The 16,469-nt window shown below is 42.1% G+C and overlaps 3 protein-coding genes across 3 annotated transcripts; all 3 read left to right on the top strand.

Moving 5' to 3' along the window:
• Positions 1–1,217: 1,217 nt before the first annotated feature.
• On the top strand, positions 1,218–5,597 carry LOC129592153 (transmembrane protease serine 9-like). The gene is made up of 10 exons (XM_055488124.1): positions 1,218–1,387; positions 1,459–1,776; positions 1,887–1,904; positions 1,974–2,320; positions 2,486–2,563; positions 2,773–2,817; positions 2,926–3,157; positions 3,235–3,353; positions 3,422–3,464; positions 5,144–5,597. The coding sequence occupies exons 1-10, from the start codon at positions 1,324–1,326 to the stop codon at positions 5,311–5,313; spliced, it is 1,434 nt and encodes a 477-aa protein (XP_055344099.1). The 5' UTR covers positions 1,218–1,323; the 3' UTR covers positions 5,314–5,597.
• Positions 5,598–7,776: 2,179 nt separating this feature from the next.
• Positions 7,777–11,787, top strand: LOC129592151 (transmembrane protease serine 9-like). The gene is made up of 10 exons (XM_055488123.1): positions 7,777–7,940; positions 8,013–8,330; positions 8,486–8,506; positions 8,581–9,017; positions 9,155–9,235; positions 10,023–10,067; positions 10,283–10,541; positions 10,618–10,745; positions 10,817–10,859; positions 11,375–11,787. Exons 1-10 carry the CDS (start codon positions 7,871–7,873, stop codon positions 11,542–11,544), a joined length of 1,572 nt encoding a protein of 523 aa, XP_055344098.1. The 5' UTR covers positions 7,777–7,870; the 3' UTR covers positions 11,545–11,787.
• Positions 11,788–13,000: 1,213 nt separating this feature from the next.
• Positions 13,001–16,268, top strand: LOC129592154 (transmembrane protease serine 9-like). Its single transcript, XM_055488125.1, has 10 exons — positions 13,001–13,173; positions 13,245–13,562; positions 13,756–13,773; positions 13,839–14,185; positions 14,380–14,457; positions 14,648–14,692; positions 14,821–15,055; positions 15,135–15,247; positions 15,315–15,357; positions 15,642–16,268. Exons 1-10 carry the CDS (start codon positions 13,110–13,112, stop codon positions 15,809–15,811), a joined length of 1,431 nt encoding a protein of 476 aa, XP_055344100.1. The 5' UTR covers positions 13,001–13,109; the 3' UTR covers positions 15,812–16,268.
• The last annotated feature ends 201 nt before the right edge of the window (positions 16,269–16,469 follow it).

Raw genomic sequence — 16,469 nt, 5'->3', positions numbered from 1 at the left:
AGCATTTCCTAGTTTTCTGTATTCATTTTTAGTTAATTTCTACATGTGACAAAGTAATGACAGAAAGTCTTTTTTCCCTCAACCTCGTTGCTGAATGCGCATGTAATTACGAAGTAGCTAATTGAAAGAACCACCACGTCAAGTCATCCCTGGTTATCCCGCCACAAAATAGCAAAACATCCGTAGCATGAATGACGCAACGTAAGTGAAATTGCGCAAATTTTGCTATTATCTAAATTACCAAACGAATAGGAACGACCAGCAGACTAAAAGCAAACCATCTAGGCCTAGCTCATGCTGCTTTTCAGCAGTTTCTTGAGCACACGCAGCTTGCTTGTTTCACTTCTGGTGAGCGGGCGCTTCTACTGCATCGCCGCAGCTATAATACTCGTATTATTTTAAAGGAATAACTGCGCAAAAGGCCATGGCCAATATCAATTAATCAGGAAGTGGCGATACACACAGACACAAGAGAAAAACTACTCCAGAAACAAATTTTACTTTTAAATGCTTAAATTTTAACTACGAAGTAGTGTCCCGGCGTTGCAGTTGTTTGTTATTTTGATGGGTATTGCCTACTAAAAGCAGCACTTGCAATTGTTAAAAACCATTTTGAACGTTTTAAAAAGAGTTATACATCAAGAAACAGTATTTTTGTATGCTGCCAATTTTGATCTCCCTCCATAATTAAGTCCCCCCACCCTCGATACAGCTTTCTTCCACCAACATAACTTATTATTTTTTATATACGAGTATTCATTACACTTCCGGTGTTTGGCCGCTTCTGCTGCAGCCGTTATTCATAGAGTAACAGGCCAAGATAAAGTATTTTACTATATTTAAGATACCGTATTTGTATCTCCCTTCATAATTTAGTCCCCACACCCGCGATACAGCTTTCAACGAACAAGAGCATCATGCACTTTAATTCTTTCCAGTTTGCGCAATTTCGTGAAAAATGACGTTAATCCGTTAATCGTGTTCTAATGCGACACAAAGTCACGTGATATAACAGGTACCAAAACCACCCTTGAAGAAATCGCTCCTTTACTCAACGAAAGTGTTGTCTACTTGACAGATTGTCGATTTTCTGGATTCAGCATTAAACTGCGCATAATAGTGCTAATTCATACATTTTTCTAATGGTTTAGTCCGAAACGTGACACGTTCTACTTCCTTCTTCGATAAGGATCTGCCACAAAAAGGTCCAAACTAGCCGTTAAGAAACCTCGTGTTAACATTCTGAATCTTTCCGTAAAGGAACTTTTTTTAAATTAAAATTGTACGGAGTACGGACTGTGTACAACTGTAACACATAAGAGAATGTTCACAACCTTAGTTTTTGCAATTTGTGTGCTCCTGAGTTGGGTGGCTGCTCAAATGTTTAGTAAGTCGTCATAAATTTCTAATATTTCCGTTTTGAAATTAAACTTATTTTATGGTAACATAAACTTGCAGTACCACAGCCATACAACGCACAATCGTTCGACTCGGATCCTAAGATGAGGACTATTAACAGTGGCCAAGAAACCGGTACATTCTTTTCGCACCCGGGCTTTTCTAGCAAACCGCGACAGCCGTACGTCGCCGGAACAAAGAAGCGATTTATTATTGCTTTGCCCACGTATTGTCGCGCCCTGCTGTCTCTGGACATGACCAACACCAGCAATTTCAACATTCGTGATTATGATTTTGGAGTGATGTTCGACGGGAAACTGGCTCAGAATCTGGGGACGTCCATGTGCGACCTCAGTAATTATGTTAAACTCCAGCAAAGTGCGTACGGTTATAACAATTTTCATTACACGAGGTAAATTACGAGTACACACTGTACCTATGTATTGCATGTATTATGTAAACTTGCAATGTGTTTCTTTTCTTTGCAGAGGGCATTAATTACCAATGTAAGGTTCCCCAATTGTATTTGATATCTGAAAATAACGCAGACAAACTGATGCCTTTTCTTATGTTAGCGGTGACCACGTCCGACATGTCAGCAAGCCGAATCTATTTAAGCAGCACCAATGTGGCGGTGTTTGACTTCTGCGTTGACCCGTACAACAGGGATATCGACATGACGCGCAGATTGGGATTCTCCATCAACTGGAGCTGCATTCGCACTCCGGCGACTCCAACAACAGCACAAACGACAACCACGACGCCTGTTAACACTGTTGATTGTGGTATTCCGATGGGCTCAGGCAATGGACCGGCTTCCGTGTTCCAGCGCATTGTCGGCGGCGTGCCGGTCGCGCCCCTCTCCTGGCCGTGGGCGGTTGCTTTGGTTACAGGAGGACAACATTTTTGCGGCGCTAGTGTGGTACGTAGGTACTTAATCAAAACTGCACAGCATTACGTTTCTGAAATAATTTCGCACATTAATGCAGACTTGGTCGTCAAATGTGCGATCATGTGAGTCGAAAATAATTTTAACGGAATGTTTTAAAGACTCCAAATTTGCAGTTAAATGTTGTTTTTTTTGCAGTTAAACAACCAGTGGGTCGTTACAGCCGCACAGTGCATTGATCCCAGTACTGAAACACAATTCAAGCAATTCGTACAGGTCATTATTGCACGAGACATAGAACTTACAGAAGTATACCATGTCAAATAATAGAATTGCTTACGGTTTATACCCGTTACAGCGCATACAATATAACTTAAAACAATGTATTAACAGTATCTTTGCACGGACAGCTTTAAATCTGGTGGAGACAACTGGGCCGTTTAAAGACAACGTTAACATGACGTTAATATGAAATCCTTCATTAGGTCTATTACGGCAACCAAAACTTGTCGAAGATTCCTGACAGCCAGGTAAATATCTCTCGCAGTCTTCTTTTAAATTTTGAAATGAACTGTACTTAAGAATAACTAGCATAAAGATTATCAAGATAACAAGCGGAATTTAGTTTACAAATTTAGAAAGTCACCGTCGCCCGCGCTATCATGCATCCAAATTACAATATAAACAACTTGAACAATGATGTTGCACTGATTAAATTAACTGCGCCCATTCCGAATTTCCCTAACCCCATGGTATCGCCTATCTGTCTGCCAAGTCAGCCAATCGGGACTTTCAAAGCGCAGTCATCTAGTACCAAAGGTCGCCCATATGCGTATGTGGCCGGCTGGGGGACTCTGCACGAGGGACAATGTAAGGATGAATCCATTATATTAAATTACACTCCCAGCTTTTGTGGCTTTGCCGATAAAGCAGCCTTAAAATTGCAGATGGAGGCGATGCAACGATTGGATTAGGCAGTGACCAGCTCCAGCAAATCAGTATAGAAGTATTTAACAACAGTGAATGTCAGGCGGCTTACCCCTCTTGGCGATTGCCAGACACTTCGGTAATGATAATTCCCCACTCATTTTGACAAAAGGTCAGATTATTTTTGAATTCTGCATTCAATGCTAGATTTGTGGAGGTTTGGATCAAGGTGGACGGGACGCTTGTCAAGGTACGATCACCTTCACGGTACTTAAAATGAGTCGATTGCTGTCTTTTTACGGTGGCTTGACGCATTTACGTACAAGACTCATCTAGTTCTAGATCTTTATTACCACGAACAGAAAAAACTGCATACACCAATGCCAGAATCCCAGACCGAATTAACAAAAACCACTGCTATCATCGGAAAGCCCATGTTCTAAAACGCGGCCAGAGGGTGTTCGTTTTTTTCGAAAATGCATTCAAGCGACCAAACACATCACCTCCAAAAGCCGGGTCTGCCATGTAAAGTTAAAGTTCATCCATACTTAATAACAGTATGTCTATACTTACGAAATTACTGTTGCTACGTTAAAAATATTAAGTTTGAAAATAAGTGACCTCAAAGAAGACAAATATTCGGTTAACCCATAAAGGATTAATTGGGTCTTATGGGATTGAATATTGATTACCCCTTTCTAATTGTCGAACATAAGAAAATGCGTGAAACGTAAAAAAACGTCGAAAATATTACGCTGATCAGAAATCTTTCAGTCAGAAAATCGCTGACAAAAATCTGCATCATGTGCCCAGACAGGCATTCAAATCGTAAAATGCAATTGTGCAAAATATAGTACGAAATACGAATCACTACGAGGTAATTAGTGCTCATTTCACTGACCAAACACACAAGATACTCGTAATTACACTGAATGAGTGACCAAACTACCACTGCTATCTAGTGCACACTTCCCATTAGGTAAATGAGTGACTAAACTACCACTGTTATCTAGTGCACACTTCCCCTTAGGTGAATGAGTGACCAAACTACCACTGCTATCTAGTGCACACTTCCCATTAGGTGAATGAGTGACCAAACTACCACTGCTACCTAGTGCACACTTCTCGTTGGGTGAATGAGTGACCAAACTACCACTGCTATCTAGTGCACACTTCTTGTTGGGTGAATGAGTGACCAAACTACCACTGCTATCTAGTGCACACTTCCCATTAGGTAAATGAGTGACTAAACTACCACTGTTATCTAGTGCACACTTCCCCTTAGGTGAATGAGTGACCAAACTACCACTGCTATCTAGTGCACACTTCCCATTAGGTGAATGAGTGACCAAACTACCACTGCTATCTAGTGCACACTTCCCATTAGGTGAATGAGTGACCAAACTACCACTGCTATCTAGTGCACACTTCTTGTTGGGTGAATGAGTGACCAAACTACCACTGCTATCTAGTGCATACTTCCCATTAGGTGAATGAGTGACCAAACTACCACTGCTATCTAGTGCACACTTCCCATTAGGTGAATGAGTGACCAAACTACCACTGCTACCTAGTGCACACTTCCCGTTGCGTGAATGAGTTACCAAACTACCACTGCTATCTGCTATCTACCACTGCTATCTGCTGCTATCTGCTACCACGTATACGGTATACCTATACAGATCCACTGAGGACCACAAGAAATGCGGAGGCGAAGCCGACGTCATTTCTTGTACTGTATATTTCCACGATAATTATTGTGATTTCCTGGACGTGTAATTTTTGAATCGATTATTGTCTCTTATCGGAAGCCCAGAACGCAAACCTTGTCCATTTAATTAATCAAAGCTGAATTAAAGCGCTTAGCGTGTCTTCACGGTCAAGCTGAAATGAACTAGTCCGAATGCCAAGTTGTCACTTTGATTGCAGGAGATTCCGGAGGACCCCTAGTGATGGCCGAGCCACCCAGTTACAACAGATACTCGCTGTACGGAATTGTATCGTCCGGTCGGGGTTGCGCGAATCCCGGCACGCCGGGACTGTACTCCGATGTTTTCAAAGTGAAAAAATGGATAATGGACACAATGGCCGCAAATTAGTAAATTTTTTGAAAACTAGTCGAAGGACTGCCCGAGACTTCTACAGAGCCTTGCGTTAAACTACATGTTCGCTAAACCATATCTGTAACTGTCCTGTGGAGCGCTGTCTGTTTCCGATAACGTGCGTTTGAAATACGTCTTTTTCGGTTTCTCGCACCAGATGAAACTTCCTACTGTGAATTCTGTTACATTTTTTTATCATCCTAACTCATTAGTATGCGCATTTTTTTCATAGCATGTAAAATTCAGCCTTCATATTATTTTTAAAACAAAATTATCAGCAAAACAGGGTATTTTGTAGCTCTGCATTCTGAATGCGGTCTTTGCATTCCTGATGAGGTTTCAACTCCGTAGACGTACCTTACTCAAGCATTTACGAAACACATAATACGTAGCTAGTACTAGTAGCTACTGTATAACCGATAGAAATATAATTGCGTCACTATGGCGTTTTTTGGAGCCCACTTTGGTCGCTGAAGCCCCGGCTTCAGGGAAGCTGGTACCCTCGGCAGTCGGCTGGGGGCAGTGACCGTGGGTCAGCGAAAAGCCGGCCGACCGGGGATCGGGGGAAGAGAGCGACCACTGCCCTGCCCAACCGAAAACCCCTTTATTGAGCACCCGCGAAAAAAGAGAAAGAAAAACAGATGGATATGGTAGGTGGTACAAGATTGGATTGTTTGAGAGTTTACCCTTCCTATGGTGACTTAGACATTGTTTCCCTATACCAGCCCTTAAAGCCGCTACCCGAAAACTTTATTGAATTCTCTAAAGTCAAAAAGAAACCGTTCGCTCAACAGTATCGAATCTGTCACCTTTTCTATTACAATGGGAAATTTCCTGTAATCATTAATCACCCAAGTGTTGTAAAGATGCCTACAGTAGTCATTAACGTTTTGGTAAATAATTGCGACGAGCAATTATAATGTCTGCACTTTAGCACAATGCGTAGCGCTTATTACATCGGTATATGTACAAGACAGCACCGCAGGAAACAGCGTATAGGGTGTCATTTCAGGGAGGAATTTGTAGTACGACCGTGTAATTTATAAACTGAAAAGCTGCCAGGAATAAACAATGGGTAGTTGGCAGTAAGCAGCATGTCACACTAAAAATAATATAAAGGTGAGACTATTGTCACCCCCCGCACCCCTTTTTGGCTAATCTCACCTTCTGCAGTGTGCACCCCGTTTTGACTATAGTCACCCCCTTTTTTGAAATAAAATAAACAACCCTTTTGACTGTTGTCACTACCTTTCCAACCCTCCTTGTCTTTGACTACTGCCACTCCCTGGTCATTTCTTATAAGTAACAAACACATCGTTGCGGGGATGGGTGTTGTTAGTGCGGACAGCCAGCTGTTTATGATTGATCACTGCCGGCAAAACCCCCGGTAGTCGGTACCCGCTCTGTCGAAGTCTTAAGTGATAAAGAAGTCTTAAGATGAACCGGAAGCGTTGACAGTGACACCCGAATTCTGTTTCCGCGCGTGCAGCAGCAAAAGGATGGTCATAATTGTGGACATTTTCGCGATCGCATTCGCTGCGGAGCTCATTAGCAAAAAAGCCCTGAAGATGAAGTCAAAAAATGAGGCCGCCTTTTAGCGTTGCAGTGCAGTGTCCATAAGCATCGCTTGGCCGGCGCCTTTCCTTGCCAGATGTGGCATAAACAGAGTAAAAAGACCCGCTGGTGCCACAATTATGAGCAATAAATCGAAAGCTGCATGGTGGCAATAGTCAAAAGGGCGTGTGGTAAAGAGTGACAATAGTCCAAGGGAGTGCTTAATTTATTACAAAAAAGGGGTGAGAATACTTAGTCAAAAAAAGGTGCACGGGGGTGACAATAGCCATTTCCCTTATATAATGGGCAGTTACATACCTTGTACAATGGTTGGACACAAGACATTCATCATCTTTCCGCTGTTAACACTGGTGTCTGCAGTCTCTTTAGTCTAAAAATGTAGGAAATCATTGTGTGAAATGTAAACAGCCAGGATCAGTGGATGTTTACATACCGGTTTACATTTTTAAGTACCGGGGTTTCTGCTGAAAGTTGGACCTTAGATTTCGGAGCACAGATCATCCACAAATTCTCCGGTCTCGATAGCCTTATGTCGCTTCGCTGCTCTAATTTACGCGGAGTTGATTTTTGTTTGCTATGATGGAACTGTGTCCACATGTAGAATTCGAGGAATTGTACAAAGTCACGTCAGTTTTCACCACATTCAGAGAACAAAAGTAGTGGCGGTAGCGCACTACTAAGAGCCGCCCTTGAAGCACTCGCTCCTTTACTCAGCGAACGTGTTATCTACTTGAAAGACCGTTGATTTTCTTAATTCAGCATTAAACTTCACAATATTGCTAAATCATACATTTTTCCAATGGCTTAGTCCGAAACGTGACACGTTCTACTTCGACGAGGATTTGCTATAAAAACCTACAAGATAACCAGTAAGAACACTGTTATTTGCATTAATAATCTAACGGTAGTCCGTAAATATCATTTTCTCCATTAAAATTTTAGGATAAGCTAGTATACTTCCGAATATATATTAAAGGAAATGTCTATCACCTCAGTTTTTGCACTTTGTGAAATTCTCGGTTGTGCTAACCTTGCTGCTCAAGTAATCGGTATGTTTTCCGAAATTGATTCCCACCCTGGATTAAAAATTATCTGATGGTAACGGTAACATCAAATTTCAGTACCACAGCCAAACAACGCAAAATCGTACGACTCGGATCCTGCGATGCAGACTTTCAACAATGGTCATGAAAGCGGCACATTCTATTCGCATCCCGGCTTTTCAAGCCATCCCCGACGGCCGTACGTCGCCGGAACAAAGAAGCGATTCGCTGTTGTATTGCCATCTTATTGTCGAGCAAAGCTGTCCCTGGACATGACCAACACCAGCAACTTCAACATGCGTGATTATGACTTTGGAGTGATGTTCGACGGGGCATTGGCTCTGAATCTTGGAAAGTCCATGTGCGACCGTGCTAGTTATGACAATCTCCAACAAAGTACGACTGCAATGCTTTGCAACAACATAATGTATTTAAATTGGTAACTAAAATCACTGTAGGAAGTACAGCGCAATGTAAGTACTGTACCTAAAAAATTAAAATACATGTGAAATTTTTTGCATTACTTCATAAGCATTTCCTCTCTCTTACAGAAGGCAGCAACAATTACCAACGTAAGCTTTTCCAGCCTAAGTATTTATTCCTTAACTGGTAATGTATGTACGTATAAAGAAATGTCTTTTCTTAGTGGTGAACCCTAACATTAAGTCAGCGACTCGAACCTTTTTAAGCAGTACAAATGTGGCGGTGTTTGACTTCTGCGCTCACCCGTACAACAAGGATACAGATGCCACGCGCAGATTGGGATTCGCCACTAAGTGGAGCTGTGTACGCAGTTCGCCGAACCCCACAACAGTACAGAAAACAACCACCACTAAACGTACGACCACCAAGAGAACCACTACTAAACGTACGACCAGCACGACCCTTCGACCCACCACCGTTCTAACTCATCCCACCGTGGCGCCGGTTAACACCGATTGTGGAACTCCGATTAACTCGGACAATCGGCCGGCCTCCATGTTCCAGCGTATTGTCGGTGGTGTGAAGCCAGCACCCAATGCCTGGCCGTGGGCGGCTGCTGTGGTTGCGTCTGAGCAGCTTCATTTCTGCGGCGCCAGTGTGGTAGGTAGGCTACTCCTTTGTCATAACATTAGTTACGTGAAGTTGTTTTTGGCCAAAACCATTAACTGCATGGTATAAAAAAATTAAAAAAACTGAATTACGGTATTCGTACCCAATTTTATTGTTGTTCACTGCAGCTCAACAGTCAGTGGGTGATTACCGCCGCGCATTGCATTAAAAAAGTTGGTACGGAAGAAAACTTCCAGAAAGCCGTGAAGGTAATTATACGTGCTATTAGTACTGTACGTCACATATGCAGCGTCAAATATGGAACTGCTTGTGCTTTATTCCTGTTGGAGTTGATGTACTGTAATTTAAAATACGAGTACAGTAAAATCCCTCTACTACATACACCCTCCGTTCCCAGCTCTCTGAATGTTGTAAAGAGGTGTATGTTACACAGGGGCACTGCCCCTGGGGGTGGTCAATGACTCACCCCCAGGGGGCTGGCCATATATTGGTCAATAGCAACTAAACACGGTGCCGCTAATGTTTTGCTTACAAATTTATGTTAATCCTCCAAAAAATGGCTCTGCAGCGCTTTTGTTGAGCATGCCTTTTCGAAAAGCTGCTGTGTTACTGGCAGTTTATTCTACAGAATAAACCGGTAACCATTAATTTTCAACGCCTTTTTGCTGCTTTTACTGTCAGATCTGTCAACTTTCAGATCTGTCTGAACTTTCTTTGAAAAATTTCTGCGCTTATTCAGCCAGCTGTATGTAACGCAGGGGTTGACTGTATGTTAAATACTGTAGGCGGTTCCACGAAAGGTGTATGTTATACTTATAGAGGGGTGAATGTTATATAGAGAACCGCCACTATATTATAATCCACCGAACAGTTCGGTTCCCAGCCGCACGTATGTAATAAAGAGGTGAATGTTGTATAAGGGTGTATGTAACGAGGGGTTTTACTGTAACTAGATCTTTATGGTCAACGGATAACATTAAATCTGATAGCGACTAAAGGGTCGTCAAAACGCTAATGTAAAGAAATTGGTTGTAGATTTATTACGGCAGCCAAAATTTGTGGGAAGTTCCTGACAGTCAGGTAAGCGATACTCTTAAGGGTACTACTACCGCTATTTCGGTTTTAATTCAAAAAAGTCATTTCCCCAAAACTAGTAGTCACACAAATGATGTGTACTTTCTCTGACGGTAAAAGATCATAACAATGCGCCGCTAAATTTCGAAATTAAACCAGGGGTATGCAAAAACTGCTCTTTCCTGGAAACAACCTAATGGCAGAGTATCTTACAAATTTAGAAAGCCAGCATCGCCCGCGTTATTATCCATCCAAACGTGACTGAGAAAAACTGGGGCAATGATATGGCACTGATTAAGTTAACAGCGCCCATTCCGGATTTCCCTAATTCCATGGTATCGCCTATATGTCTGCCAAGTCACGCAATCGGGACTTTCAAAGCGCAGGCATACAGTACCAAGAATCGCCCGTATGCCTATGTGGCCGGCTGGGGAGCACTTAAGGCAGACCAACCCAAGCCAACCTTAGCCGACTTCAAGAGTAAAAATGATTTATCATACGAAAGGCTATTACCAGTGTACATGACTTTGCCGGTAATGTAGTCTTAAAATTGCAGATGGATTAAACGTGACAGTTGTAGCCGGTAGTCACCAGCTCATGCAAACCACTATCGAAGTTTTTAGCGACAAAGAATGTCACGCGGTATACGACGGGACAGACATTGGATCATTAGCGGACGCTTCGGTAATGCTAATTCTGCACGAATTTGACAAAAGACAAATAATTATTATTTTGAGTTCTGCGCACACTACTAGATTTGCGGAGGGCTTGTTGAAGGTGGACGGGACGCTTGCCAAGGTAAATTCCTTACTACTTAAAATGCACGGATTGCTTTCTTTTTGAGCCATTGTTGCACATACTGTCATACATGATAAACTTTACACAATAAATACATTTCTAAATGTTTTAAGTTTTTGAATGGGTGGTAATCTCCTATCTCAGCTCAGATCCCTGGTACATCTAATCGGCACTAAGAATGCCTAGCTTGTTATCGCTGCCAAACTAAAATGCTTTAAAATAAATTAAAGCGTTGTTGTCAAAATGGCTCAGTTTGGTTGGTACAGTACGAAATTGAAAATAATCAAAACAAATTTCGACGTAATCGACAAAATTCTGGCGCCCCAAAAAAGGGCAAGCCGACTTGCATACATTACGATCTCTAGATGTTTAGCTGTTGAATTGGTCGTCATCTCCTATCCTGTCTCAGTCGAGACTCAGTCGCGGGTCAATTTTATCAAAACTGAAAAACCTTCGGTGTCATCGCTGCCACACTGGAATGAATTTTCGAATGACAGGTTGTCCCTTGATTGTAGGTGATTCTGGAGGACCCCTCGTAATGGCCGAGCCCCCCGGTTACAGGAGATACTCGCTGTACGGAATTGTTTCCCAGGGTCGGAGCTGTGCCGATCCCGGTGTGCCTGGGGCGTACACCGATGTTTTCAAGTTGAAAAAATGGATAACGGACACAATGGCCTCTAACTGAAGAATTTTTGGAGCTTCCAGAGGTTACTGCGCAAAGATTATTCAGCAGAGCTTTTTTAAACTATTTATTCGCAAGGTCACAGCCGTCGCTGACCAGTAAAACCCTGTGGTCCCGAAAATTCGTTGTTCAAAATATTTATGTTTTCGTGGTTTGCTATCTTTGTTGCACCAGATGAAATTTCCATTGGTGAATAATGAAATATATCAATATTTGAACATGAATTCATGAATATATGAATATGAAATTATTACATGTACACATTTTACTCACGTGCGAAGGTAGCACAGCGCGGTGTTTATAATACAACTTTCCATGGTTGCAGCCACGGTTTTGAGTCGAAAATTGTGAACGACCAGCCAAGTCAGCGTACTTACTGCACTTCCGGCGTTCGGCCGCTTCTGCCACAGCAATTATTTCAACAGTAGTACAACAAAGATATATATTGTAGTATTGTATCAACTGGTAGCTCCTACATGATTAACTGCAGCCGGGACACAGCTTAATTCCACCAGCATATTTATTACTGTATATTTTACACGTATGATTATATCTATTGCACTTCCGGTGTTCGGCCGCTTCTAATGAAGCCATTATTTCACAGAGCAAAATTAAAGATACCGCGTTCCACCAATTTGTATCTTTCTCCCTAATTTAAGCCCCCTCTTTTGATGCTCTGTGACGCTTGTGTGTGTTTGGATGTTTACACTGGCTTAGCATAATTAAATTGAATAAAAACCATAAGGTTAAAAAAAAAGTCCCCCTCCACCCATCCGCGATACAGGTTTCTTCAACCAGCATATTTACTGCAGCTGTATTACACCTCCGGCGTTTGGCCGTTTCTGCTGCAGCTATCATTTTATGGTTACAGTGTTAGGCCGAATTCACCCTGACTTCCAGATCAATGGCCATAAAAGATGCAGATTCCTTCCACCCTAACAAAGGCCTTACAAAAACCAAGTAACCTGCGATTACTAGTTCACAAAACACGTAGACAGTTAATTTTATTTTACATCTACGAACAAGAGCCTTGCACCTATGATCCTCACCGTATTAAAGTTTTCACGTTACTTGTAGCGTGGTATTTCCATCAATCGGTGCAAAAACTTGTTTGTACGAGTATTTTTGCATTGGGAGAAAATTCGGAGGCGAGACCATACAACCAACTTAGGAGGACAAAACTTACGGGAAGTTCTTTTCAGTACGCACAGCTTTTGTGAAATGACGTTAACCGTTTGGGAATGCGATACAAAGTCACGTGGTATAACAGGCACCAAAGCCGCCCTTGAAGAAATCGATTCTTCACTCAACGAAAGTGTTGTCTACTTGAAAGACTGCCGATTTACTGCGTTCAGCATTAACCTTCGCATAATACTGCTAAATATACATTTTTCCAATGGTTTAGTCCGAAACGTGACACGTTCTACTTCCCACTTCGATGAGGATCTGCCACAAAAAGGTCCAAACTAGCCGTTAAGAAACCTGTTGTTAACATTCTCAATCTTTCCGTAAAGAACTTTCTTTAAAGTAAAGCTTACGAACTGCGTACATTTGTAACACATAAGAGAATGTTTACAACCTTACTTTTTGCACTTTGTGCACTCCTGAGTTGGGTGGCTGCTCAAATGTTTAGTAAGTCGTCATAAATTGCTAATATTTCCGTTTTGCAAGTAAACTTATTTTATGGTAACATAAACTTGCAGTACCACAGCCATACAACGCACAATCGTTCGACTCGGATCCTACGATGAGGACTTTTAACAGTGGCCAAGAAACCGGTACATTCTTTTCGCACCCGGGCTTTTCTAGCAAACCGCGACAGCCGTACGTCGCCGGAACAAAGAAGCGATTTATTATTGCTTTGCCCACGCATTGTCGCGCCCTGCTGTCTCTGGACATGACCAGCACCAGCAATTTTAACATTCGTGATTATGACTTTGGAGTGATGTTCGACGGGAAACTGGCTCAGAATTTGGGAACGTCCATGTGTGACCTCAATAATTACGTTAAACTCCAGCAAAGTGCGTGCGGTTATAACAATTTTTATTACACACCCTAAACTGCGAGTATACACTGTACATACGTATGTAAACTAACACTAATAACCAAAATTAATATTACCATACTTTAGCAGACTACAACCATTCAAATGCACGTGCAATTTAATTTTTGCGTTTAATAACAGTACTTACAATGGGTTTCTTCTCTTTGCAGAGGGCGTTAATTACCAGTGTAAGGTTTTCCAACTGTATTAATATTTCTGAATATAACGCAGATAAACCAATGCGTTTTCTTAGCGGTGTCCACTTCCGACATATCGGCAAACCGAACCTATTTGAGCAGTACCCATGTGGCGGTGTTTGACTTTTGCGTTGACCCGTACAACAGGGATACCGACATGACGCGCAGATTGGGATTCTCCATCAACTGGAGCTGTATTCGCAGTCCGGCGATTCCAATAACAGTACAGACGACAACCACAGCGCCTGTTAACGCTAATTGTGGTGTTCCGTTGGGCACAGGCAATCGACCAGCTTCCATGTTCCAACGCATTGTCGGCGGGGTCACGGCCGCACCTCTCGCCTGGCCTTGGGTGGTTGCTTTGGTTATTGCCGGACAAAAACAGTTTTGCGACGCTAGTGTGGTACGTAGGCCACTTATTCAAAACTGCATTGTGGTACGTAGCTCAATTAATTTCTAACAATGCAGACTACTCTAGTTCATGAAATAGATATATGGTCATGGGAGTCGAAAATATGAACAGTAGTTTTAACGTTTAACGGAACGACATAAAAACTCCGGATTTTAAGTATCCAATTTTGATATTGTTTTTTGCAGTTAAACAATCAGTGGGTTATTACCGCCGCGCATTGCGTTCAACCCTATGACGAAGGACTATTCCAGCAATACGTACAGGTCAGTACTCCGCTATAGACATAAGACATACCTCATCGTATGTCATGACAAATAATGGAATTTGCGCTTAATACCCGTTAGAGTTGATGTAACGTAACTTAAAATCTAACAACTGAATCTTTGCTCAGACAGCTTTAAATGTGGTAGCGACAATGTGGCCGTTACATGTTAATCTGGAATTCTATTTTAGGTTTATTACGGCAACCAAAATTTGTTGAAGGTTTCCGACAGCCAGGTAAAAGTCTCTCGCCGACAGAAATATTAGAAATTGTCCGTTTAAATTCTGAAAAGGAATTATGCCTGCAAGTTACTCGCACAAAGATTTTGACGACAATATAACGGCACTGGACTCTTCAAATTCAGAAAGCCAGCATCGCCCGCGCTATTTTCCATCCAAATTACGATAAGGAAGGCAACAAAAACGATGACGTGGCACTGATTAAACTAACAGCTCCCATTCCTAACTTCCCTAATTCCATGGTGTCACCTATCTGTCTGCCCAGCCAGGCGATCGGGACTTTTAAAGCGCAGTCATCTGGTATCAAAGGTCGACCGGATGCGTATGTGGCCGGGTGGGGGACTCTGTCCTATAAACAAAGTAAAACAAAAAATCCATCATAGTAAATGATACTTCCAGTGTATTTGAGTTTGCCGATAAAGCAATCTTAAAATTGCAGATAAAAGTGACGCAGTAATTGGATCCGGTAGTGATCAGCTTCGGCAGACCAATATAGAAATATTTAGCAACAGCGAATGTCACACGTCTGACCCTCGCCAGCCAGACAATGCGGTAATGCTAATTTCCCACTCAATTCGACAAAAGGTCAGAATACCTTGAGTTTTGCGTACTATGCTAGATTTGTGGAGGCTTGGACCAAGGGGGACGGGACTCTTGTCAAGGTACATTTTACCTTAACTACTTAAAAAGAGTCGACTGTTGTCTTCTTAGTCCTTACGGTTGCTTGACGGACTTGGCATTTTCATACATTTTGCACGATAATTATTACGATTCAGTGGGTGTCTAATTTTTTAATCAGTTCTCACTTAGGATTTCGTATTGCCAGCCGAGAACACAAACCTTGCCCATTTACATAGTTAATCAAAGCTGAAGGTATAGCTTGCTATGGCTGCCAAACTGAAATGTACAATTTATTTCCGGATGTCACGTTTTCACATGATTGTAGGTGATTCTGGAGGACCTCTCGTGATGGCCGAGCCACCCAGTTACAGCAGATACTCGCTATACGGAATTGTTTCGCAGGGTCGGGGCTGTGCCGTTGCTGGTGAGCCTGGAGTGTACTCCGATGTTTTCAAGCTAAAAAAATGGATAACGGACACAATGGCCTCTAACTAGTAAATTTTTGTATGGCCTAGTGTAGTCTGGATACGACTGCACAGAGGTTTTTGCAGATTTTTTTCTTAAACTGTTTATTCACAAGGCCAGATCCGTAACTGACCAGTAAAACCCTGTACTTCAGATGATTGGTTGTTCAAAATACGTATGTTTTGTGGTTTGTGCGCCTTCTTGCACCAGATGTAAATTTCGCATTTTACTCATGTTAGTGATGTACGAAAGCAGTACGGTCATTACTGTAATCGATTCCTACCATAGAAACTGGCTTCACCTTCTGGAAGCGGCCTCTGCAATTTGCCTTTTTAAAAATCTTACAGATTTACTTTGTACTGTACTCAAACAGGAGAAATTTTTTCCTGATGAGTAAATTAGAACTTGTATATCATTCTGTTTGTGGTCCACGCGGTCTATAGCTCTGCATGTGGTTAGCATGAACCAGTTTATTCGTAAGCAAATGTATCGCCATTATAATTATTATAACAACATTTCAATTTTGCTCTTTTCTTTATCAATTGATTCGACTGATTGGATAGATTATCGGCTGCCGCGGCCAGCGGCCAGTTATTTTCCATCGGCCGTTAATGCACGTTAGACGTTCGAGGCTCTTCTCTGGGAAATTTTGCTATCCCTTTGGCGTACATTTTGTAGAGTGTAGACC

This window comes from Paramacrobiotus metropolitanus, unplaced genomic scaffold (assembly GCF_019649055.1).
Source record: "Paramacrobiotus metropolitanus isolate TYO unplaced genomic scaffold, Prichtersi_v1.0 Parri_scaffold0000050, whole genome shotgun sequence".
Lineage (NCBI taxonomy): Eukaryota > Metazoa > Tardigrada > Eutardigrada > Parachela > Macrobiotidae > Paramacrobiotus > Paramacrobiotus metropolitanus.
Note: the sequence above shows the minus strand (reverse complement) of the source record. Positions and strands in the feature narration are given on the sequence as shown.